Raw genomic sequence first — 25,789 nt, forward strand, 5'->3', positions numbered from 1 at the left:
TGGGACAGGATTAAGTCCTTATATGGTTAAACCAATGGCAGACAACTTGGGAATACACTAACCAACCAGCAGCCAATCATCCATCCAATTAACCAATCCATATCCAGAAGAGGGTTGTGCATGAGCTCTTTCACAAAGAACATTCTTCAGGTAAACACCTGAAAAGTCCCACACATACAGCAGCATTCAAGAAAGAAGACAATATATTGACAAGAAGAGTCCCAGTGAGCCAGGCAGGAAGAGATCCTAGTCATCTCAGATTGACCACCTGGGGTAACTGTATGATTGAAATGAAACAGAATTGAGCGGATGCTGGAAATCTGAAATAACAGAAAACGCTGGAAAAAACTCAGCAGGTCTGGCAGCGTCTGTGGAGAGTGAAAGAGAGTTAACGTTTCGAGTCCGTATGACTCTCCTTCCGTTAACTCTGTTTATCCCTCCACAGATGCTGCCAGACCTGTTGAGCTTTTTCCAGCATTTCCTGTTGTTATGATTTAATTGAAACTGTTTTGTTTTAAATTCTCAATATGAATTTAGTGAGACATTGTATCAATTGTAATTCTCGATCTCCGAACTTAAGAAAGAGGTAAAATCCTCTGCACCAGTATAATCAATTAGTTCACACATACTTGCTGCACTGGGACAAGATTAGTAATCGCTTGAAGAAGTGTGCATTAATTAGGGAAAGCCAGCACAGATTTGTTCAAGGCAAATTGTGTTTAACTTACTTGACTGAGTTTTTTGATGAGGCAACAGAGAGGGTTGATGAGGGTAATGTGGTTAATGGACTTCCAAAGGTGCTTGATAAAGTGCCACATAGGCTTGCCAGCAAAGTTGAAGCCCAACTAATAAAAGGGACAGTAGCAGCATGGATACAATGTTGGCTGAGTGACAGGAAACAGAGCACCGGTGAATGATTGTTTCTCAGACCGAAGAAAGGTATGCAGTGCAAGATCCCCACCAACCACTCACCATTCTGACTTGGAACTATATCACCGTTCCTTCACTGTCGCTGGGCGAAAATCCTGGAACTCCCTCCCTAACAGCACTGTGGATGTTCCTACACCACATGGACTGCAGCGGTTCAAGAAGGCAGCTCACCACCACCTTCTCAAGGGCAACTAGGGCACGGCAACAAATGCTGGCCTAGCCAGCGACGCCCACATCCCATAAACGAATATAAAAAAATCCCTGGGGTTTGGTACTAAGGCTTTTGCTTTTCTTGACATATGTTAACAACCTAGGCCAGCATCTTTGGGTCGGCGAGCGAGGGCGGGCCCCGCTCTCAAACATGTAAAATGACGTCAGGCATGCGTCCCGACATCACCGCGAGTCATTCAGATCTTCCGTTCGGCGGGCACACACCAGAGTCGGCTGCGTACCCGCCAAACCATCGAAGGCCTATTAAGGCCATTTAAACTCCAATTGAAATAATTAACTGAGCTGCCTGTCCAACCTTAAGGTTGGCAGGGGGGCAGGTGAAGAGCCCAGGCGGCCTTCGCATTTATCATGAAACCTCATCCATGGGCGGGATGAGGTTTCATGAAGGGTTTAAAACATCAATAAAAATTTTTAATAAAATTTATAGACATGTCCCAGCTCATGTGACACTATCTCATGAGGGGACAGGTCTTAAAATTTTTTTTTCCATTATTAAAATTTTTAAAGATCAAACTAATCTCCCTGAGGCAGCTCTGTGCCTCAGGGAAATTTCTACGCTCTTTCGTACGCATGCGTGAAAGAGCGCTGGCCCTGACTCAGCCTACTCCCCCCGCCCGCACAGGGAGCACACAGCACTTCCGGGTGCACTTCACGCTGGGCAGGCCTTAATTGGCCCCCCCCCCCACGTAAAATGGCGGCACCCAGTTGATCGCGGGTGGCAATCGGCTGCGCGCCCACTCTCGCCCAACTCCTACCAACGAGGGGAAAATTCTCCCCCTAGACTTGGGTGTACAAGGCACAATTTCAAAATTTGCATTTGGTACAAAACTCAGAGGTATTGTGAACTGTGAGGAGGACAGTGGTAGACTTGAAAAGGACATAAACAGGCTCATGGAACAGGCAGACAAGCAGCAGATGAAATTAATGCTGAGAAGTGTGAATTGACACATTTTAATAAGAGGAATGGGGGGAAGCAATATAAAATCAAGGGTACAATTCTATGGGGGAGGTTGCAGGAGCAGGGAAGCTGGGGGTACAGGTGCACAAATCAGGGCAGGTAGAGAAAGTAGTTGAAAAAACATTCTGGATCCTGGTGTTTATAGATAGGGGCATTCAGCACAAGGGCAAGTATGATGAACCTTTAGAAAACACTGGGTTGACCTCAGCTGCAGTATTGTGACCAACTCTGGGCACCGTAGAAGGATATGAAAACTTTAGAGAGGGGGCAGAAAGGATTCACAATAATGATTTCAGGGATGAGGCATGCATGGATAGATTGGAGAAGGTTGAGAGGAAAATCATGAGGGATCTAGACACAGCAGATAAGGAGAAACCATACCCGTTGGCAAAAGGGTTGAGGAACAGAGGACACCGCTTTGACAAACAAAAAACCAAAGGCAACATGAGGAAAAACCTTTTTACCCAGCAAGTGTTTAGGATCTGGAATGCACTGCCAGAGAGTGTGGTGCAAGGATAATTTAATTGTGGCTTTGCGAAGGGGAATTAAATAAACATTTGTGAGAAAAAGGATGACAGGGTTACAATGCAAGGACGAGGCTGTAGGAGCAGCTAAGTTACCCCTGTAAAAAGCCAGAAACGATGAGCCAAATGGCCTGATTCTTTGTGGGAAGTGCACGTTTCTTGGACAGGCAAAGGGACCACTAGATTAAATAGGGCAAGTTCCAGCATGTGGGTATTCTGGATGGGGACATCTACCATTAGAATCCACAATCACCGAATTGTTAACATTAAGGTCTGGTCAGGGACAATCGAGTTTGCAACAGGGAACCTATAAATTAAGTTACTTATCGATATAAAGTTGCCTGGTTGCGACTGTGGCCACGAGAAATAAAAATACATCAGCGCAATTCACAAATACGGTGTAGTTCTCCTTCAGGTTTCCCGTAGCACGTCTGGAAAACCAAACTTCCAATCCAGGAGGCTCCTGGGCAACCCAAGTGGCTTGGCACCCATACTGATTACATGAGTGAAAATCCTTTGGTATTTTTTCCAAAATCAGGGAAACAGTGTTGTCAGTTAATCAGGCTATGCAATTTCAATGTTATGCTTAATTTATCCCTGATCTCCAGAGCAGGATTAACATTCCATGTCCATTAATGCAAACCTCACATGACCATCAAACTATTAGAAAGTAGAAACTGAGTCTCATTGCAGGTGAGCTCCAATTGGACAGATTTATGTTGTTAAACCGGAGGAAATCCTACAGCCTAGACCAAACTCACCCAGCAGAAACTGGGCATCAGTAAAATAAAGTAATAGATTAACACCCCAATTTCTAAAAGTGGAAAGCATAACATTAAATTGTCCTTGAAAATCGACAAATCAGTACTTTTGGAGGTGGAGGTGCTCTGTCCCACAACAATCTCTCACTAAGCCAGACACCGTCAGGAGAAGGTTCAGGAGCAAGCATTAAAAACAGCAGTGTGACTGTTACTACATTCCAGCAAATTTATGCATCAAGGCCTTCCCACCATTGTACACCACAGGGCTGCACCCATGTCAAACCCATTGGGCTCTATGCACCAGCATGTCTGGCATGAAAGGTATATTGTAAATATAACCTGTAATTTTAAGTGTAGTGAGGCACCTCAGAATGCCACATACTGTACTGAAAGAAATTGAACTGCATTGCACTCTATGTAATGTCAAATTACAACTGTTATGTAACATACTTCTACAAATTTTATGAATGAAGTACAGTCCTTTGAAAAAAAACCTTAATAATTAAAACCACTCGCAGTTTCTTGGAGAAATGTTTACCCTTTCTACCAGCCCCCTCCCAACTCACGATTAAATGTAATCCTTCTCTCCAAATACAAAATTCCCTTCTTGAAATGCAACATATGCCCCTGACGTTCTAACTATACTCAATGCATTTAATGCTTCCTTTTGATTGATGACTTATTCTCTGTCAGCGGAGTGGCTGTTTAAAGAGGAAAAGCCATATTCACCAGGCATATTCACCTACTTGTCTGCTGTAATGCCTGTAATAAATATTAAATATAAAGAATGAAAGCCTAAATGTGTTTTATACATTATAATTATAACACATCGACAATGTAATCTTATATTGTAGCCAATACTGCTTGTTGCATATTTTATTAACCTGCTAGTACAATTATTACGTACTTGCTGCACGGGTGACATGACTTGCTTGCGATACACAAAGCTTCTTCCGCGGCTGCCCATGGGCTACCCTTACAATGGATAAGGCAGATTCTAGTGCATAGTGCATTCTGGGTATGGACATCCGCCATTAGGCCACAGAATCACTGAACGGATCCTCTTCAGATTTAGCCAGAGAGAATCATATTTAGAGCAGGGCATCGATAAATTGAAATAGTTATTACCATTGGCCCCTTGGCTGCAGTTCAAGCCTGATCCTGGCTCAATAGCAGCAGAAATGCATTGGCACTAACCGTGAATACAAAGTGTGCTTTCTCCAAACTTGCCAGCACCAGGTCCCGGTACGCCAAACCTACAGGACCTATTTTGTTATAAGCACTAGGCCCAGTTTTCAAATCTACTTCCTGGCTCAAGACCTTGCCCACTGGGAGTTCACCTTCAGAAACTCATAAGTACCATACATATGGAAGAAAAATCAAGCAATGCACAACAATTACTTTACTTCCATACTTAAAATTAAATCTAGTCAATTTCAATATTTCCAGGGGTGGCCTTGCTCCCAATTTGTGCCTTTAGTAATCACGTTCTCCTTCAGAAACACCTTAAACCATCACTCCAAAACTTGCATGAAATGATATATCTGCCATTTTGAATTACAGCAAGCTCCCATATCCCGCTACACTCTCAGTGTAACTACTTGTTTCCACATGGTAAAGGCTAACCCATTGGATTTCACTTTTCACAGAAGAAAGGGACTGAGGTGCAGAACGTTAACCACAAAGCACCAGAACATCCTGAAATAAAACAAATGAAGTTAACTTATCTGATCAGTATAAAAGCAACGGCCCTCACCACAGCTTTAAGGCCAAGGGACTGTTTGAACTCTTTGTCAGTCTTGTAAACCTAATTAATGTTCAGCTGTTGCAAGTTCTCTACATTGATATTCACATCACAGAAAAGCTTAAGATGAGTTCAAATTAAGGAATAAACCATTTCTGTCACATTCTACCAGGGTTCTCCACAAGATGTAGTAGTTTGGTAATGAACCTATTGAAGGAACTTGAACTTTTGCAGATGAATGTGTAAATAACTGCCTTTAAGATGACTGAGTTAGAAACCGAGGACACTTAGCTAAAAAAAAAAGCAGAATTTAGTTAACATAATAAAAAGCACAGAATTGTTAAACCAAAATCATATGGCTTGCTAGGCTACGGTTAAACTTGACCACGTCCGGAAGATAACCATGGCTAGCGGCATTGCGTAGGAGTGTTGGACGAGACAAAGTGTTGCTGCTACTGCTGCTTTCAGGATTTGCCATAGTTTCGAAGGATAGGTTAGAGATAAGCAAACCACAACAAAGACAGATGTCTTCTCAAACCACAAGAGAAAGGGAAACTATAAATAGACTGCTCTGCCAGGTACAAAACAGCCATTCTATAGTCACTCCTAGAAGACAGAACAAAAAGCCGCTCAGAGAAGTCTCAGTAAAGAATTAACCCCTCCGTATCCCCAGAAGAGGATTTGATCATCGTTGATCCTGGATAAGGTTGGAAGCATATCTACCTGCAAATTCACATGTCAAAACATCAATAAAACCAATTAAATAGAAAAGCACTTCACTCTTCGTTGACTCTTACCTCTTGTACCTTAAAAAGTACGAAAAGCATACATACACTACATAAAACCTTAATAAGATCTCAGAGTTGTGTGCACAGTATTGGGCTCCATTTGAGAGAGAGTAAAGGGCATTCTCACTGCTACGTTACCTGGTTTGAGGAAATTTCATACAAAAAAACACAACATGTTGGGTCCTTTCTTCATTAGAACAATGGATATTATTGGATAGAAATGCTGGAAGTATCAAAAACCATTAAAGGTTGAGACAGATAGAAGTGGAGTGTTTTTGTTAGCCAGGAAGCCGATATTGATGGTCCATATGGTACGACATTAGGTGTAAGAGATTTAGACCAAAGGGCAGGAGAAATGTCTTCATACAGAGAGCTGTGAGGCTGTGGAATTCACTTCTGGGCTAGTGGCTCGAGCGGCAGCAGTGTCAACATTCGAGATTAGATTGGACAGGCGGATGAAGGAAGGGGATTGAAGGGATAATGGAAGGTTAGTTGGTTCCCCTTTCAGCTTTTCCCATGCTACTTAGGATCACCACAATGCTGGCTGGTCACCTTGATATCGACTGCCATATTTGGATTTGACGGTTGGTTTTACAGCTGGTTGCCTTCCTGCTGCTAACCCTCCCCATTAATCCGGGGCGGGGAGATTGAAGGGACAATGGAACAGTTGGGAATCATGATCAAGGCTGTCTTCTCGGATGGAGAAATAAATGCTAACAAAAACTGGTGGGGCCAAGTGTCCCATTTCCGCGTTGTAACTTTGTTGTATATTTCTCGTGTAGTTGCGTAACTCCATTCTCCCATTGGCCTCCCATTTTGCTTCCATTCCTAAATCAAGGCCTGCTGGAAGGCTGCAGATCCCTGGAAGCTGTGACGGAGGGAATCCAGATTCATGGGGTCAGTTGGTCCAAGGGCAGGAATGAAATATGGGTTTCAAAGGCCACCTATCCTACATTGAAAAATGACGGTGAGAACAGATTATGACATTCACAATATTTCTTCAATGAACAGGTGTGACTGTAACGTTAAGTTTCGGCTGCGAGGACCATCCCTGCTCCCTGCGGTAGGTCCACTCTTGAGGAAACCTGATGGTGAAATCCAGCCACAGCCGGAAGAAGTGGTGACACGTGCCGTGAGCGGAATCCAGTTATACTCACCACCTACAATCCCGAGAAGGGGCCGGATGCCATCTTGTGAGATGGGCCTGTGTTGTAGGATTCGGGGAAACATTAGGGAATGGCCTGCAGCACGTTGCAGAGTAAAATGCAGCAAGCGGACAAGTGCAGACATTGTGAAAAGGCAAATACATTGACGTTATGTGTTTTATGAAGCTGTGCATCCACCGCCCCCGGTGCTTTTTGCACGGTCGGTCCTGCACATACCAACAATGCACCTCAACACTTGCGATTCAACAATGAATTTTGACACTTGCAAAATCCCACAGCAAAAAAAATTAAATAAATCCCGGAATCAGGTCCTACCTGTGCAAAGTGTTTGATTGATGAGCCCTTCTCTCCTGCACGCTGTAGCAGCTGGTTTTGGGCTCCATGATTTCCCTGCGTTCGGACAGCATGTTCGAGGCGGCGGTGGTGATAATGGCCACTCCGTCCCTCACCCTGGCCGGGAGTCCATAATCCCATTCATCGTAGGAAACAGAAATGAGTCCCGTTGGGAACTCTGGCAGAATAATATCCGTGTTCCCGGTGACCGTGCTCGGCACAATCCAGATGTAGCCATAGCCCGTGAGGCCAACCGACTCGGCCACCTCAAAGATGTAGGTGGCCTCGTCCTTGGTGCAAAAGAGGAGGATGACAGGGCTCTGAAGCTTCTTCAGCTGGTTTTGGATTTTGGACTCCCCGTCGTCCGTCGAAACATCCAGAGACATGACCTCCTCCATCTCCCAGCCGACAAAACTGTTCTCAATGGTGCTTCGGATCTTATTGATAAACTCCTGGTACCCAGGGAAGTAGCTTGTTACAATAGAAAATATATACCAGTCGTACTCCTCCATAATGTTCAACATCACTGAGGCCTGCTGCTCAATCGATGGCCCAAACTGGAAGAACATTGATGAGTCATCCTGCAACACAAAACAGGGCAAGAGTTACTGCACTGAGCTGCTCTAAGGCCCTTCAGAACCCATGGCTCCATTGAACTTTCCTGGCACCTTCAGTTTTATTTTCTAACCCAATGCCCTCTCAATTTCCCCCCCCCCCTCCCACATCATGTCCCATGTCCATTGGCCTCCTTCCTTCGCCACCCCCATCCCATCCCACCACCCCCATCCCCCATGTCCATTGGCCTCTCTCGGCCACAGATATTCATTCATCCTTCATGGCGTAGGGGCATTGAATTGACCCGAAAAGTTAACTCCGGGAGGAATTTTCCCTTCCGGGGCTAAGTCTCGTGGCTTGGGCGGCAACCGGGAGCGTTTCCCGCCGTTGGGAATTTGCCTCAACCGTTATGCGGCCTGGGGTTTCCCGACCTTTTTCGCAGGGGTGGGGAGGGGTGGGCGGTTGGGCACGCGTCCCGCCCTCGTTCTATGGCGGTTCGGCGCGCGTCCCGCCCTCGTTCTATGGCGGTTCGGCGCGCGTCCCGCCCTCGTTCTATGGCGGTTCGGCGCGCGTCCCGCCCTCGTTCTATGGCGGTTCGGCGCGCGTCCCGCCCTCGTTCTATGGCGGTTAGGCGCGCGTCCCGCCCTCGTTCTATGGCGGTTTGGCGCGCGTCCCGCCCTCGTTCTATGCCAGCGGGAAACCGATTTTTTGGCTCCATCCACATTTCTCCTCCCGCCCACCATTAAACCCGTGGCCGCAGAGGCGGCGATGGGGGAGCTTCCAACCTCAGTGTCTTTCTCCTCAGACGCTGTCAGACCTGCTGAGCATTTTCAGCACTTTCTGGTTTTACTTTCAGGTTTCCGGCACCTGCCAGTGTTTTGCTTTGGTGTTACTCATTCTTTGTGTCTTTAACCACTTAAATCTCTTCCAGCTATTGGCGGGGATACCATGTTATATCACACAACAATCCTCCAACTGCTGCCTGTTTGTGCCTGTCACTACTTTCCCTCCCCTCCTGCCCCAATATCTGCTCATCTCTCATTTTCCAGTCCTACTGAAGGGTGTGAACCTGAATCTTCCCCTGTCCTCTCCACCCAAAGAGTCTGACTTCTTACAGCTCCTGCTTTGTTTCAGTTTTCCAGCATCTGCAGCGTTCTGCACAAAACTATTAGCTTGGAATATACTCCAGTTTTTCACTGGAGGCTTTACAGATGGTGCTACGCCAATAGACGTTAAGCAGCTCCATCAGTCACTATCCCTCGGCGCCCGTTGAGTTGTCGAACCAAACAAAACAGGAAAATCGCACTCCTGACGCCCAGTCTGTGCTGCGTCGGTTGACCATAGCAAAGTGGTGGTGACACCACTGCAGTTGGATCCGTCCCTTCAGCCCAGCAGTGATTCCTCGTGGCTGAGTCTGGACAGTGAGGTCTCAAATGTCCTCCACTGTCCCTCTCCGTCTGCCACCGCGGTATCCAGGGATCACCAAAAGCAGGCTGCAGCCTGTAGTGTACGCCTCCTCCTCCCATTTAGCCCTTTTCCTTATCTTCTGTAGATTGAGCTCAGCCCTGGGATAACTTTAAAATGTCCCTCTTAAAATGCCCTGTCTCCACATTGGGAACACCGCTTCCTTGGTTGCTGCAGTTACAAAGCCACAGAATTTTGACAGCACAGACGGCAGCGATGGTTTCCCCTTGTGGAACTGCCCGGGTTTCTCATGTTGGGAGCGGTGGACCCCAACTTTGTGATGGGAGGCTTGCCAGGAGCCTGCCCTACGTACAAAGGGACCACGATCAGGCCAAATGCCTGATGAAGAGTCATTCGGACTCGAAACATCAACTGTATCCCTCTCCACAGACCCGCTGAGTTTTTCCAGGTATTTTTGCTTTTGTTCTAGATTTCCAGCATCCGCACTATTTTGCTTTTGCCTTACCACCCCTTCATGTTCAACAGCCTGAATTTTCATCCTCGAGGCCAGTATTAGGGGACAGGAAAATTCCCGGCTCGACCCGCCTACCTCGGGTGAAAGTGCCCGCGAGGGGCGATCTTCATTGCCGGGAGGCCGGTGCGGGCTGAAGTCGGGCCAGCTGACCCTTGGAAAAGTTTGGAGACAGCCATAGGGGCTGTTTAAAAGGCCCTCCTCAGTGCTGGGCTGTTAAAATGGCCCGCCAGCCCTCACCCTTCATACCGCACACACTCCCCATGCCCCATCTATGCCACCCCACACCCCCCACTCACCCCCATGGTCCCTCGTTTTCCCGATGCCAAGCTCTGTCCTTCCACCCACGCCTCATGGCTCCCATACCCCAGTGCCTAGCCATGGCACTTTCATACCCATTGACCCACTGTACAATGTATAGAACCAGTGAACAGTATAGCAACGGTACAATGTGTAAAAAAAAACCTTTGTTAAAAAATAATTCATTCGTAACTTTCTACTGCGTTAAAAAAAAGTAACTCAAAGGCAACAAAAGTGTCAATCATCCAGATCCTTAAAGTATCAATAATAAAAACCTAATCCCATGAAACCACTTAGCCTTGTGTAAATAAACATTATGAAACTGACCGCAGAGATCAGGGAGCCTGAGCTGCCAATCAAGCAATGTTTGCTCTGGTGTTTCAACAAGAGTAATGGTTGCCTGGGCTCTCAGCCAAGCATACATAATGAGGCTTGGTTGAGAGCCCAGACAACCATTAATGTACCCCAGAAAAAAGTAATTTCTTGATTGACAGCTCAGGCTCTCTGATCTCTGCAGTCAATTTCACAATGTTTATTTAAGCAAGGTTAAGTGATTTCAAGAGCTGGTGGATTTTGTTGTTGATACTTGAAAAGCGACTGAATGATTAACACTTGTATTGTCTTCAAATGACGTTTCCTTTTTCACATAGTAGAAAGTTATGAATGAATGAATTATTCTTTTTAAAACTTTTTACACACCATACTGTAATTTTGGTTCATTGGTTCTATTCAGTGAGTAGTGGGTCAATGGGCATGGAATAGTTCGACATTGGAGGTATGAGGTGCCATGGGGGTGGGTGGAAGGGCAGAGCTTGGCACTGGGTGTATGAGGGGCCATGGTGGGTGAATGGGGCAGAATAGCTTAGCATAGGGGGCCTAAGGAGTACCTTTTGAATTTACTTTTCAAAAGGTCTCCTCATGAAGACTGTAACTGGGATTTTTCACTCCCACGTTTGGCAGGCATCTCAGTGGCCAGGAGCAGAAAGTATCAGGAGATTGCAAAAATTGGTTTCACGTCATCGTAAAACTGGTTTGTGGATCGTCCACTCCACTCATCAATGACGGGCTGCATTTCCCACCACTGCACGTCAGGAAGCTGGTTCAATACATTAGAATCTTATTATAAGCCCTGCTCGCCAGAATCAAAGAACAAAGAAAAGTACAGCACAGGAACAGGTCCTTCGGCCCTCCAAGCCTGCGCTGATCATATTGCCTGTCAAACTAAAACATTTTGCACTTCCGGGGTCCGTATCCCTCTATTCCCATCGTATTCATGTATTTGTCAAGCTGCCTCTTAAACACCACTATCGTACCTGCTTCCACCACCTCCTCTGGCAGCAAATTCCAGACACTCACTACCCTCTGCCTAAAAAACTTGCCCCGCACATCTCCTCTAAAATCTCCTCTCATCTTAAATCTATGTCCCCTAGTAATTGACTCTCCCCCCCTGCCATACTGGATCATGGCTAGATGGAGATGTGAGGGCGTGTGTAGCAGAGTGAGTGGTGATGTCCCTTGAGCTGGCAGTGAGTGAGATGCCAGTGAATGTGTGATGGGCTTGTGCGTGCATGAGTTTAGAGTGATGGGATGATCACGCCGACATGATTCACAACTGTACATAAGCGACATGCACCTGGAGAGCTGCACTTCACTCGGGACTTCAAGGTTTGTTTACCTACCTTACCAGGCAGCACATGTGGGCATCAGCGCCAGGCTTCACAGGCAGCACCACATCATTTTTAGGGGGGCTCAAGGGCAGGACCCTACCTACCAGACCAGCCAGTAAGGCGGGGGTGGCTTTTCAATGGCTGCAGGGCACGGTCTTACTTGGGGAAGGGGGAGAAGTGGCCTCAGGGAAGGGAAGAGGCTGCAGGGTGAGAGCTGTGCTGGGGAAGGGGGGTATCCCAGAGTGTGTGTGTGGGGCACATGTTGATCTGCGCAAGTGGCCTCAAGATGGTGCGGGCTGAAGAGACAGTCTCCAGAGGAGATGAGGCCAGATGGAGATGTGAGGGTGTGTGTGAGAGAGTGGGTGGTGATGCCTCTTGAGCTGGCAGTGAGTGAGATGCCAGTGAATGTGTGATGGGCTTGTGCGTGTGTGAGTTTAGAGTGATGAGATGGTTGCCTTACCCTGGCGGCACAGATGAGATCATTCATCCTCTTTCTGCACTGGATGGCCAACCTCTTCTGTGCAGCATTGGCACCGACCACCACTGCCACTGCCTCCCAAGCCGGAGCGGTGAGATTGCTGCACCTCCGACAGCCAGAGCGGGGGTGAAGAACGTCACGGTGGGCTTCCAAAAGGCAGTCCAGTGACGGGTCACTGAAGCCTTCTTGGCTTTCGGGGCCATGTCTTCACTGGAGCAGTCCCGGGGCTGCAAGCATTGAGAACTGTGTGCACAGCCGGAGTTTAAATATGGCACCCGGAGTGAGGAAACAGTGAGGTATCGGGAGATTCAGAGTCTGCATAATTAATGAGGCAGGAAGCGGATGATACAGTGCAAAAATCCAGCATTGTGGCCGGTGGGTAAAATGCCTTTTTCCACGCCCGCCGCTGCACTTAGTGCAATTCAGGAAACATTCTGGCCCATGGTTCACGGCTCTTCTGAGGGGCCGTGAACCACGGCTGTTTAAAAAGCTGGCCGACTCCATGCAAATTGAGGCGGAGTAGGACATGCTTATCTCCACAATGGAGCTGGCCAAGGCGGGAGTGACAGGAACACGCCCATGCCCTTTAAAGGCACTCCTGAAAACCAGACAGCCCGGGAATGGGGTCGGGAACCCTGGAATCGGGCACCGCCCATCCTGTTTAAAGGGCTCTCGAGTTATCCCGACTCCATGAAAATCCAGACCATCATCACTGAATCCTCCACCATCAACAACCTGAGGGTTACCATTGACCAGAAACTTAACTGGGCCACCCATATACATACTGTGGTTACAGGAGCAGGTCAGAATCTGGGAATGCTGTGGTGAGTAACTCACCTCCTGACTCCCCAGAGCCTGTCCACCATCTACAAGGCACAAGTCAGGAGTGCGATGGAATGCTCTCCACCTTACTGGATGTCTGCAGTTCCAACAACACTCAAGAAGCTCAACACCATCCAGGACAAAGCAGCCCCACTTGATCAGCACCACATCCACAAACCATTCACTCCCTCCACCACCAACGCACAGTGGCAGCAGTGTGCACCATCTACGAGATGCACTGCAGGAACTCACCAAGGCTCCTTCGACAGCAACTTCCAAACCTGTGACCTTTCTACCACCTCAAAGGACAAGGGGACCAGATACATGGGAACACCACCACTTGCAGGTTCCCCTCCACGTCACTCACCATCCTGACTTGGAAATACATCCCTGTTTCTTCACTGTCGCTGGGTCAAATCCTAAAACTCCCTTCCTAAAAACACTGTGGGTGTACCACAAGACTGCAGCGGTTCAAGAAAGTGGCTCACCAATACCTTTTCTAGGGCAATTAGGGATGGGTATCAAATGCTGGCCTTGCCCATGATTCTAATATCCCAGAAGCGATATTAAAAATTGAGCTTATGATCAGGACAATTACTTCCTCAGTCTCACAATCATCAAGGTCACAGGTCAGCTATGTCAACGAGCATCACAGAAGTGAACAGCCTTTGACGAAGTCTGCTGGGGTCATGTTGCGGTAGCAGGGTAGCAGGTAAAGGTCCTGCCTCAAATCCCCACCAAACCACATCACCCCATCCCACACCCACGCCCAGGGCAGAGCGCCAGGTGGATAGGAAAAGCTGAGTGCAAAACTATTCTCACCCAATGGTCTCTCTCACAAGCACAACAGACAAAGGGTAACTGGATAGTGATCAGAAGCCTTGTTCAATTTTCTTCTGCTAACACGGAGTACTGAGACCAATTGTAGCATTCTTACCTTACGGTGGGATTGAATCATAGGAATTTACAGCACAGGAGGCCATTCGGCCCATCTTGTTTGCTCTTAATGAGAAAGAGATATTCAGTCTGACCACTTTCCAGCTCCTGGTCTGTACCTTGTAGGTTACAGCGCTTTGAGTGCCATAACCAAAAATGTGATGAGGGTTTCTGCCTCTACCACCCTTTCAGGCAGTGGGTTTCAGACCCCCATCACCCACTGTGTGGAAAAAAAATACAAACATACGAATTAGGAGCAGGAGTAGGCCACTCGGCCCCTCGAGCCTGCTCTGCCATTCAATAAGATCATGGCTGATCTAATTTTAACTTCAACGTCACATTCCTGCCTACCCCTGATAACCTTTCACCCCCTTGCTTATCAAGAATCTGCCTAATTCTGCCTTAAATATATTCAAGGACTCTGCCTCAGCCACCTTTTGAGGAAGAGAATTCCAAAGTCTCACAACCCTCTGAGAGAAAAATAAAATCCTCATCTCTGTCTTAAATAGGCGACCCCTTATTTTTAAACATTGACCGCTACTTCTAGATTCTTTCACAAGAGGAAACATCCTCTCCAACACCCATCCTGTCAAGACCCCTCAGGGTCTTATATGTTTTAATCAAGTTGCCTCTTACTCTTCTAAACTCCAGCAGATACAAGCCTAGCCTTTCCAGTTTTTCCTCATAAGACAACCCACCTATTTCAGGTATTAGTCTGGTAAACCTTCTCTGAACTGCTGCCAATGCATTTACATCTTTCCTTAAATAAGGAGACCAATACTGTGCACAGTACTCCAGATGTGGTTTCACCAACGCCCTGTATAACTGAAGCATAACCTCCCTAACTTTTGTATTCAATTCCCCTCACAATAAACGATAAAATTCTATTAGCTTTGCTAACTACTTGCTGCACCTGCATACTAACTTTTTGCGATTCACGCACTAGGGCACCCAGATCCCTCAACTCCCCTCTAATCTTTCTGCTAATTCCTTTAAATCTATGTCCCCACCCCCCCCACCCACCTACCTAACTCCCCCCCCCACCCCACCCACCCCCCCCCTCTCCCCGCCCCTCCCCCCACTGGTCATTGACCTCTCTGCTAAAGGAAATAAGTCCTTCCTATCCACTCTATCTAGGCCCCATATAATTTTGTATACTCTCATTAAATCCCTCCCTGAGCCTCAAGAACACACTTCCAGCCTATCCAACCTTTCCTCGTAACCATCCCTGATGGTCTAAGGTCTCTGAAGGAGTTAAAAATCTTTTAGCTATTTTTATAAAGATTGAGTTTTCCATTATCCCTTAGACGCAGAGGGCAAAATTGTTCTTGGGCACTCACTGAAAAAGAAAATCAGACGTGCTAAAAAGGTAGAAGTAATGCACTGCTCCTCTGGACCCATTTCATCTCAAGGAAGAGGTGAAAATGTATAAAAGGAAGAAAATCAGCTAGTCTGTGCTGTTTTATCGGACCTTAAGCCCAAAACTGACAAGTACACGGCAGTCTCCAAATTTCCTTCCACCACAGAGCAATTAAACTCTCAATGACCTCGGGAGTGATTTTGCCCGCTTCCCCACCTTCCCAGGGAACACCTGAGTTTGAAAGGGGTAGGTCGGCATAGCATGACGACCTTGGTCAGATCAATTATTACCTATATGAGCAACGTAAGGGGAGAACAGGAAGTGGGTATGGGCATTTTGAAGCAGGTTCCAGGTCAATTGTCTCACGCTGTGGGCGTGCAAATCGCTGTGCCACAATTAAAGCTCAGGATCAAAACCGAGAAAGAAGGGCTGCCCGTCTCTGTGAGTGAGTCATCTGAATTCGACACGGATCATGGTGCTTGCCATGCCAGGTAAACGGTTACTGAAAGAGCCTGGGCTTATATAGAACCTTCCGTAACCTCAGGAGAGCCCTCAGACAATGAAATATTTCCGAAGCATACTCATCATGGTGATGTTTGGAAATGTATTGGGGGGGGTTTGTTCACAGCAAGCTCCCACCAACAGCAATGTGATAACGACGAGATAGTCTCGTTTTAGGTGTTGTCAGAGGGACAAGTATGGGTCAGAACACCGGGGAGAACTGCCCCTGCTCTTCTTCGAAATAGTGCCGGGATCATTGCCAGCCACATGCGGGGCCAAAAACTGGGCCTCGCTGCAATGCCTCATCCAAAAGACATTGAAAGGTAGCTCATGTTATTTTCAACAAGAACTCCCATTGAAATAAATGCCTTGGAATCAATTTTCTTTCAATTAGTTATCATTTTGTTGCCTTTATTTAGCAGATTGCCAGTCTGAAGACTGATCGTCCACATGCTCCCCATGAATATTTGATCACTCGGCATTCGACAGCGGGAAGGCCCTTCCTTGGTTAGATCCATGAAGGGCAGTGAATAAATCTTCAACTTAACTAGCTGCCAGGCAGCTCTGATGAGAGACACCGCGGGAAGCACTGAGAGTTGGCAAACAGCGTATTGGGCTCACAAAGTCAGCCATTCATCTTGTGGGAGCCAGGGAGGAGGTGACAGCTTCACTTCATCCTGCAATGTTGAGTGGACCTGGACTCGCATCACTCATCAAAAACAGTGAACAGATAATGAGCAGTGAGTGATGCTTAACTTTAGTTGGCAAAGTGGAATGAAAGGAACAGAGACAAGTAAACTGATGAGCCAGACTGGTAGCAATGGCAAGTGTTTTTCTAGTGGCTCTGACTCCGATTCCAATTATCAATCAATAAAAAAGATGATAGGTTTGCTTACTATTGCCCTTCCCACGTCATTGCTGGCTGCACCTTCAGTTTCGGAGGCCCTAAGCTCTGGAATTCCCTCTCCGCCTCTCTACTTCACTGTCCTCTTTTAAGACAAAACTTACCTCTTTGACTCAGCTTTCGTTCATCTGACCTATTGGGCTGGATTTTCGCTACCGAGGTGGGTAGCTCGAGTCGGGAAGTTTCCCAATTAGGTGGACTGACCTGGGTATAAAATGCTCCTTTACATACTGTTTTCACTCCAGCGAAGCGGGACCAGGGTAAAAGGGGGGCCTGCTGCCCTTGGAAACAGGTTGAAGGCAGCCACAGGAGCAGCTGAGTGATGAAGCAGCCTAATTAAAAGGCCCGCCTCGCTTCTCTAGGATTTCACCCCAGTTGTTCGGTTACATTTTAGTCCTCCTAGCCCTCACCTTTCACACCCCATCATCCCTCTGCCCACTTCTCATGCCATCTCCATGCCAACTCATGCCCCCACCCATCAGCATAGCACCTTATAGCACCCATGCAAACTCAATGCCAATTTAAACCCACCAACCCTAATGGCCCCCCATAATCTCCATGCCAACTCATGCCCATTCATCCAGTATACTCCATGTACAGAACCAATGAAACATAAATTGACAATGGCTTGTATGAAACTACTTATAAAAAAACCCATTCACAACCCTATAAAAGTGTCAATCGAACAGGCCATTAAAGTATCAATAACAGAAGTTTTGAGCCCCTGACACCTCTTAATATTGAGACATTGACAAAAGAGATCACAGAAATGTGGTTTATTATAATTTCAGAGAGATTTCATTCAAGCAAAGTCAACAATTCTCTGCAACTTTGTAAAGAAACTCACATAATCCTTCATAAGAGTTTGGGCTCTATCTTTTCTCAATGCCTCAATATTTATTTGCACAATGTTAAGAGGTGTCAAGTGCTCAAAGCTTCTTTTATTGATGCTTTAATGGCCTGTTCGATTGACACTTTTATTGGGTTGTAGGAACAATGAGGTTTTTTCTTCAAAAAGTTATGAATGGGTGTTTTTTTCTAAGCAGTTTCACACATTCTATAGGTTGACTATAGGGTTCACTGATTCCATACAGAGCATACACTGGGTGAATGGGCATGGAAGGACCATGAGTTAGCATGAAGAATATGAGGGGCCATTGGGGGAGAGTGGGGGCATGAGTTGGCATTGAGTTCACATGGGGCTATAAGGGGCCATGGGGGTGGGTAGCAGGGCATAAGTTGGCATTGAGTTAGCATGGGGACTATAAGGGGCCATGGGGGTGAGGATGTGGGGGTCATGAGTTTGCATGAAGAAGGCATTGGGGTTATGAGTAAAACCTTTCAAAATGTTCTCAAATACTCCTCTCCATGGAGACCCATGAAGCACAAGTCATGGAGAACTGGCCCAACTCCACAAAAATTGCGGGGGTGCGGGTTGGGGTGAGGCGTGCTAGGAGATGCCTATCCCCACAATAAGTTGGCCAGGTCAGGAGCGCAGGGTCCGGGCCCATTACTTGCACCCTTATCCCGTGCCAGTGAAAATTTGAGGTGCCGGGAATAGGGGCGGGGAATTCTGGAATCCTGGTATTTTAAATAGCTCCTGAGTCCTGCTGACTCTGTGAGAATCGGGCCCACTATCACCTATGTGGCTCAGTGTGATAGTGGATTTTATAATGCTCCAGTGAAACAACTTGGAGCATTTAATTATGTTAAACTATGTAAATGTAAGCTGGTCTTCTTGTTGCCAGGAGATCAATTCGTGCAGAATTGTGAGAGAGATGAACACAAGTTCCCAACTCCCACACAGACCTGTTATTAGTAGCAAGGACAGGCATGTTAATGAACTCTCGGTACAGTAGCAACATATTGGAGGGCAAAGGGAGGAAATTAGCGTGACCAGGTCTTACTGTCACACCCCCCACCCTGACTCACAGCCAGACACTAACAAGGTTTTCATTGAGAAGGGCAAAGACAGAGAAGAGAGATGCCCCATTGTGTTCCCCATCACCTTTCGGAGAACGAGAAATCCTAGTGTAACACCTTCCTTTGAAAGGCACATGTGAATTCTACTGCTCAGCAACCAACTCTAACCTCCTCTTTTGCCGAAAGCCGTACCAGGGGAAGTAGAGGAATATGACACTCTCCTAGGTCCCTCTGCTTCAGTCCCATCAGTGCTTCATTGTAAATGTCATCAACAACACCACCCCCCACCACCCCACCCCACAGCCTCTCGCCCAAACATCAGCCAAATGGCATCCAAATGGGGTAACTGGGCACGGAAGCAGAGGGCAGAAGAAGGGTGACACATAGGGAGTATGACAAGCAGAGCTTGAGGGTGAGAACACTATGATTGGGAGGGTCACTAATTTAGTAAGGCTTTGGATAAGGTCCCACATGGTTCAGAAGCAAGGAACATAGGGTAATGGTTAAAGGTGTCTTTGTGACTCAAAGGCTGTTGTGAGGCCCCGCAGTGCTCACTACAAACTCCCTTGATTTTTGTGGCATTTTTAATGATTTGAATGTAGGGGGTATGATGAAGGAGTTTGCAGACGAGACAAAAATTGGGCATATGGCTAATAATGAAGAAAAAGTAAAACTGCAGAAAGATATCAATGGGCTAGTCAGGTGGGCGGAGCAATGGCGAATGGAGTCCAATCCGGAGAAGTGTGAGGTAATGCATTTGGAAAATGCTAACAAGGTAAGGGAATACACAATAAATGGTGTGATATTGAGAAGAGTAGAGGAACAGAGGGACCTTGAAGTGTGTGTCCACAAATCCCTGAAGGCGGTTGGAAGATAGACAAGGGTCAAGGAGGCATATGGGATACTTGCCTTTATGAGACAAGGCACAGAATGTAAGAGCAGGGAGGTCATGCTGGACTGTATAAAAACACTAGTTAGGCTGCAGCTGGAGTATGTCGCGCAATTCTGGTGACTGCATTATAGGGAAGAGGTGATTGTTCTAGAGAGGGTGCAGAGGAGGTTTATGAAGATGTTGCCTGGACTGGGGAATTTTAGAAGATTGGATAGACCGAGCTTGTTTCCTTCGGAACATTGGAGGCTGGGGGAGACCTAGCTGAAGTGCATAAAATTATGAGGTGTTAGACTGGATAGCAAGCCTCTATTCCCCTTGGTTGAGGGGTCCATAAGCAGTGGGCATAGATTTAGAGTATGATGTAGGAGGCTTGGAGGGATTTAAGGGAAGTTCTTTCAACCAGAGTGTGGTAAGGATCTGGAACTCACTGCCTGAAAAGGTGGTAGAGGCAGAAACCCTCATAAAAGTACTTGGATATGCATGAAGAGGTGCAACTTACATGGCTACGGACCAAGTGCTGGAAAATGGGATTTGGCTGGGTGGCTGCTTGTCGGTCAGCATAGACAAGATGGGCCAAATGGCCTCCTTCTTGCTGTAAATTTCTACGATTCTATGTCACCTCTTGGTTGGGGAAACCTGGGACCCTGCCTCTGACAAGCCCTGCTTTTAAAGGAAGGTTGCCTTGCAGAGCAGCACATGTTGTGCAGATACTGAGGACAACCTCCAGCAACAGGCAGTAAATGGCAGGACTAACGGAAGGTTCCAAACGCAGAACCCCGGTGTATAGCTTCCCAGTGCTGCTGTGCATCTTGGAGCATATGCCAGGGATCTAGCTGATCTGCAGGGAGGTCTCCCATAACAGACGCCTTAAGGGCAGTCTATGCTGCAATCATTGGCTGCTGACCAACTTCAGAACAGCAGTAAGCCAGACACTGAGTGGGTGCGATAGCATAATGATAATGTTACTGGATTCGTAATCCAGAGGCTTGAACCGATATGGTGGGGATGTGAGTTCAAATCCCACTAGGGAATTTCAACTCAATGAATTAATAAACGTGGAATTAAAAAGCTAGTCTCACTAATAATAATCATGAAGCCACCAGATGGTCATAAAATCCCAACTAGCCCAGTAAAGCTCTTTAGGGAAGGAAGTTAGCCATTTTTACCCAGTCTGGCCTACATGTGACTCCAGATGCATAGCAATGTGGTTAACTCTTAACTGCCCTTTGAAATGGCCTGGCAAGCCACTCAGTTGTACCTACGCCACGTGAACTGCAGCGGTTCAGAAAGATGGCTCACCTCAACCGTTCAAGGGCAATTAGGGATGATCAAGGAACCCTTGCCTTGCCAGTGACATCCTAAGAACAAATTAAAAAGAAAGTCCCTCTAGTCTGTCCCTCCATTCGGTCAAGTCATGGATAATCTGTACCTCAACTCAATTTGCTCCATGTTCCTTGGTGCCATTATACAACTATGAAATGGTCTTTCCATTTAGAATGTCAGCAGGGTGAAACTGGTCAACGACAGTAGTTCAAAACTTGATAGCAAATTAACCTTTTTTTTATGCTGTGCCTGAATTTCTACTGTGCCACTTCATCCCCTACAACTTTGGGAGATCCTAACACTAGAGAGAAAGAAAGGGAGAGAAACTATCATCCCAGTAGTATCAGCTAGAATTATGTTGGCCCCGGTGAACCATTCAAAAACTTGATTCTTTGGTGTTACCACTTGACAGGGAGACTGCACCTCATGCCACTTCTGCCTCAGATGTTTCCAGTGGCAAAACACTTGTTTGTTTATTGCTGAGGAAAAGAGACATGTCGAAGCTTTTCGTCTTGCACTCATCAGGGCACTCGCAGGAATATCAATATAAGGGGGGGAAACAGCAATTTATACTATATGTGAAGAGAGTGCTGATTGGTTGGCAAGTGGTGTTGCCATGGAGAATGCACCACTGATGGTGACTGACAGTTAACTGCCAAGCGTTGTTTGAAATATAAACCAGGCAACTTGACCCTGATTGGTCAAGACATTGCCCTGAGGAATAGGTCAGCGAATGGCTGTCACTTATTTTGTTTAGCTGAAATAGGCACAATGTGTGTATATGTTCTTTCTGTCTGTGAAGAACAGGGCCCCGAGTATTAATATATGTAGCTTCCAGGGTGTTAAGTGCACCACACTGCGAGCCCAACTGACAGCCTTAACTCGGTAGTCAGCGTAATTCTTAGTAGACTGAGGATTGTTTCGCAAATGCTGTGTTAAAAATTACGCTGACAGCCAATTTAAGATTGTCAGTCGGGCTTGCAATGTGGCACATTTGTGTGTACTGGAAGCTACATCTATTAATACACAGGGCCCTGTTCTTCACAAACAGAAAGAACATGTACACACATTGCGCATGCTTTAGCTAAACAAAATAAGTAATAGCTATTCGCTGGTTCATTCCTCAGGGTAATGCCTTGACCAATCGGGGCAAGCTGCCTGGTTTAAAATTGAAACAATGCTTGGCAGTTAACTGTCAGTCACTGTCAATGGTGCTGGGGAGGCAGTGGCATAGCAGTATTGGCACTGGGCTAGCATTCCAGAGATCCAAGGTAATGTTCTGGGGACCCAGGTTCAAATTCTACCACAGCAGACGGTGAAATTTGAATTCAATAAAATTCTGGGATTATAAGTCTTATGATGACCATGAAACCATTGCCAATTGTCGTATAAACCCATCTGGTTCACTATTGTCCTGTAGGGAAGGGAATCTGCCATCCTTACCTGGTCTGGCCTACATGTGACTCCAGACCCACAGCAATGTGGGTGACTCTTAAATGCTGCCTGGGCAATAAACGTTGACCATGAACAAATATATTTTTAAAAATCACCATGGCAACACCAATCAGCACTCTCTTCACATACAGTATAAATTGTTGTTTTCCCAATTATATTGGTATTGGCAATTAAGGATAGGCAATAAATGCTGGCCCAGCCAGCGAAGCCCACATCCCATAAATGAATTTTTAATAGTCGTGCGAGTGTCCTGATGAGTGCAAGACGAAAAGCTTCGACATGTCTCTTTTTTCAGCAATACTCAAGTTCTGTACGACCAAGTGACTACTTGCTTGTTTCCTTGCAGAGAATCGGCACAAACTGACACTCCCTTGAAAGTGGCTGGGTTGAATGTGCCACCTCTCTCCTCTGCCCCAGGACTGCTGTTGAATCACACTGCTCACCGCTGCGATTCATTTGCCACACGCAATTATTTCAAACAGGCACAATTTCTTTTCTCTCTCCTCCCATTAGGCAATCCATAATTTCACCGCTGAATGAATTTGATTTTCAGTAATCATTTATGCTAAAGAGACATGTCTCTCACACTCAAGGAGCTGCAGTTCCACTCCTCATGATCTAAAACTGTAATTAGAGTGATTTTAATTTAATTTTCTGATGATTATTTTCAGCAGTGATTTTCCTCAGCTGTGACTCCCAGCACAGTCTGATACATCCTTTCTTTTGCTGTATCTTTTCTCTTTCGCTGCCCTTTTACTCTATTTTTGTCAATGGATCTCTCTCCATCTTTTCCCCATCTCCTTTCTCTCCTGTGTTTTCCTGTCTGCTCTCTTTCTTCTTTCTGTCTGCTCTCCCTGTTTCCACCATCCTCTTAAGGATTTACCTATTTCTTGTTTTCCCTTTATCTTTTTGACTGTGACTACCTCTCGCTCTCTCCTTTTCCCAATGTCTCTTTTCAGTGTTTATCTGTTTTTCTTTCTCTCTTTTTTGTCTTTTTTTACGCTGTCTTCTATTCCCATTTCTCCACCTATTTTCTCGTCAGCATGTCCCTCCTTTCCCTCCTCCTCGTCCACTAATTGAAGGAGATATTAACACATTTATTTTCATCAGTCGATCAGATAACTTCAGATGGGTGCATCGTGTTTCCAACGTGATACTGAACTGTGATTTCTAAACTTGTATTTCCTCACGGGCTTGGGGTTGGGGGGGTGTGCGTGGGTATGGGGGCGCTGAGGCGGTGCGGGGGAGTGGGTTGGTCCATGTAAAATATCCCCTTTATTCTCAGAAGCCCGGAGGAGGCAGTGTTATATCAAGGGCAGCATTCCCTTCGTAAATACACTTAGCTTGAGTAAAGTTTTACGAGGGTTATAAAGAGAGTGAGCAGTGAGCTTATTTGTCAGGAAAAGGAAGGTTTAAGTAAAATGTGACCCACATCTTTAAAACGTACAAAGATTTGAATAACATAGTTATTTAACTTAGACGTGGGGGGTCTCTTTTGGTTCTAGTCGTCTGCAGGATAAAATACCTGGTGATAGAGTCAACCCTGGGTTATCTGGTACCCGATACTATGACCACCAAGGTATAGTACCCCACAGCACTGTTGCTGGTTTACCATTATGGTTTAGTATTAACATCAGGAGAGGTAGATCTGTTGTCGAGGGCTGGGGTTCTTCCCACTTGGATTCAGATGACACTAGGTAATATTAACCTAGCACACATAACAGGAACAGAATAGGCTTGGGTTGGGTGCCCATTTTATACCTCACGATTCTATGCCCAGTTGACTTCAACGGAGACCAAAATTGGATGGGGTATAATGTGGGTGGGGGTCTTGTGGCGCAGTGGTTAGTGTCCCTACCTCTGGGCCAGAAGCTCCGGCTACAAGTTCCACTCTAAGACTTGATGGCCATGAAAGGTACGTTCATAAATGGTGAAACAGGTTGTTTACCAGCTGTAAGTCCTCCCAATAGGCCTGATGGCAGGCAGTAAGAGCGGGAGAGTATCCTGGTCAGCCATACTACAGAAGGCAATGGCAAACCACTGCCAAGTACTTTGCCAAGCATAATCATGGACCAATCCAATCGAATTCCATGGTCGCCAATGCCCTCTTAGGGCCTGGTACCAGGCAAACCACAAGAGCAGCAGGGTGGATCTCTCAGTAGTTTGGTTTCGGCATAATGACGGGTTTCTGCCATGCACCGGGCACCCCACTCCCAGAGCGTTGAGCAGAAACCATGATGCTTGTGTGCTGGCACAGAGCCTCACTGTGAGGGTTGGAGCTGGGGGAATTATCACTCTGATATCACAACCAGCACTGATCTCTGACAATGCATTGAATTGGCAACCTCTGCCCTGGCGTGTGCAAAATTGCAAATTAGCTCGGGCACTGGAGCTTTTTCTAGCTATTAATCTCAACTTGTCAATGCTCTTTGCCACTACCTCTGCCTGCACTGAGCCTACACCATCTGTACACTTCCCCTTTTGCCTATAAATCTGTAATAAGCACTAACCTCTGAGGGCAGGAACTCATCAGCTTCTATTGTTAATGTCAACAGAGACTGGATATGCTGTTTCCGGCATGTTAACATTTAAGGAGGTCTCCCAACAATATGGAAAGGGCTGCTCAGTCTGTCACAAACCGACATATGTATATCCCTACCGAGGGCTGTGCTGAGTGATGGACAAGCGATTAGGGAGTACAGCAGTATGCAAAGGTAGAGAGCACTCACCTCCTCAGCCCCAAGTTGCTCCTCAGCTGATGTTGTCGTTGGGCTAATTACTTCGGTTTCTCACAGTTTATCACCGCATGGTAACAAGGATCGAGCAAGCCACAAGCGGCTTCATTCAATCTCAGTTAGATACCTCTTGAATGTCAAACCTTCAGCCAACCAGCAGGGAGAGTAATTGACTGGGTCTGCAAGGGCGTTCATTCTGCCAAAGTCTGCAGCATACAGTACTGCTGCCAGATTAGCTGCCCAGCCCATCCCTCACAGTGACCATGCTGACTTACAGGGCTGGAGGTTGTTATAGAAATGATGGGAAGGGTGACAGCACTCTCCGTTATTAAAATGTATGTTGGACGGCAACTTCCTAGGACCGCAGTTAAACACTGAAGTCTGTCTGAGATGCCCTGCTCTGCCCAAAAGCTTTGCAGTAACAGTACCTCACCACCTCAGTCACCATTTCAATTGCATTCAAAGGCATGAGGTTCCTGTGCTCATAGATAGGAGCTAAACTCAGCAGAAAGGGTTAGGGCTTGTCCATTCCACCCTTTTACGGTGACGTGGTAAATCCATCAACAG

General features: G+C 46.5%; 1 protein-coding gene across 1 annotated transcript in view; it reads right to left on the minus strand.

Annotated features, from left to right (window-relative positions):
- LOC144669328 (glutamate receptor ionotropic, NMDA 2B-like) overlaps positions 1–25,789 on the minus strand; it is a 264,087-nt gene that overhangs the window by 182,023 nt on the left and 56,275 nt on the right. The window contains exon 2 of the mRNA XM_078531691.1: positions 7,418–8,016. Within this exon, the coding sequence (XP_078387817.1) occupies positions 7,418–8,016 (599 nt within the window). The remainder of the gene's footprint in view (positions 1–7,417; positions 8,017–25,789) is intronic.

Source organism: Cetorhinus maximus, chromosome 29 (assembly GCF_964194155.1).
Source record: "Cetorhinus maximus chromosome 29, sCetMax3.hap1.1, whole genome shotgun sequence".
Taxonomy (NCBI): Eukaryota; Metazoa; Chordata; class Chondrichthyes; order Lamniformes; family Cetorhinidae; genus Cetorhinus; species Cetorhinus maximus.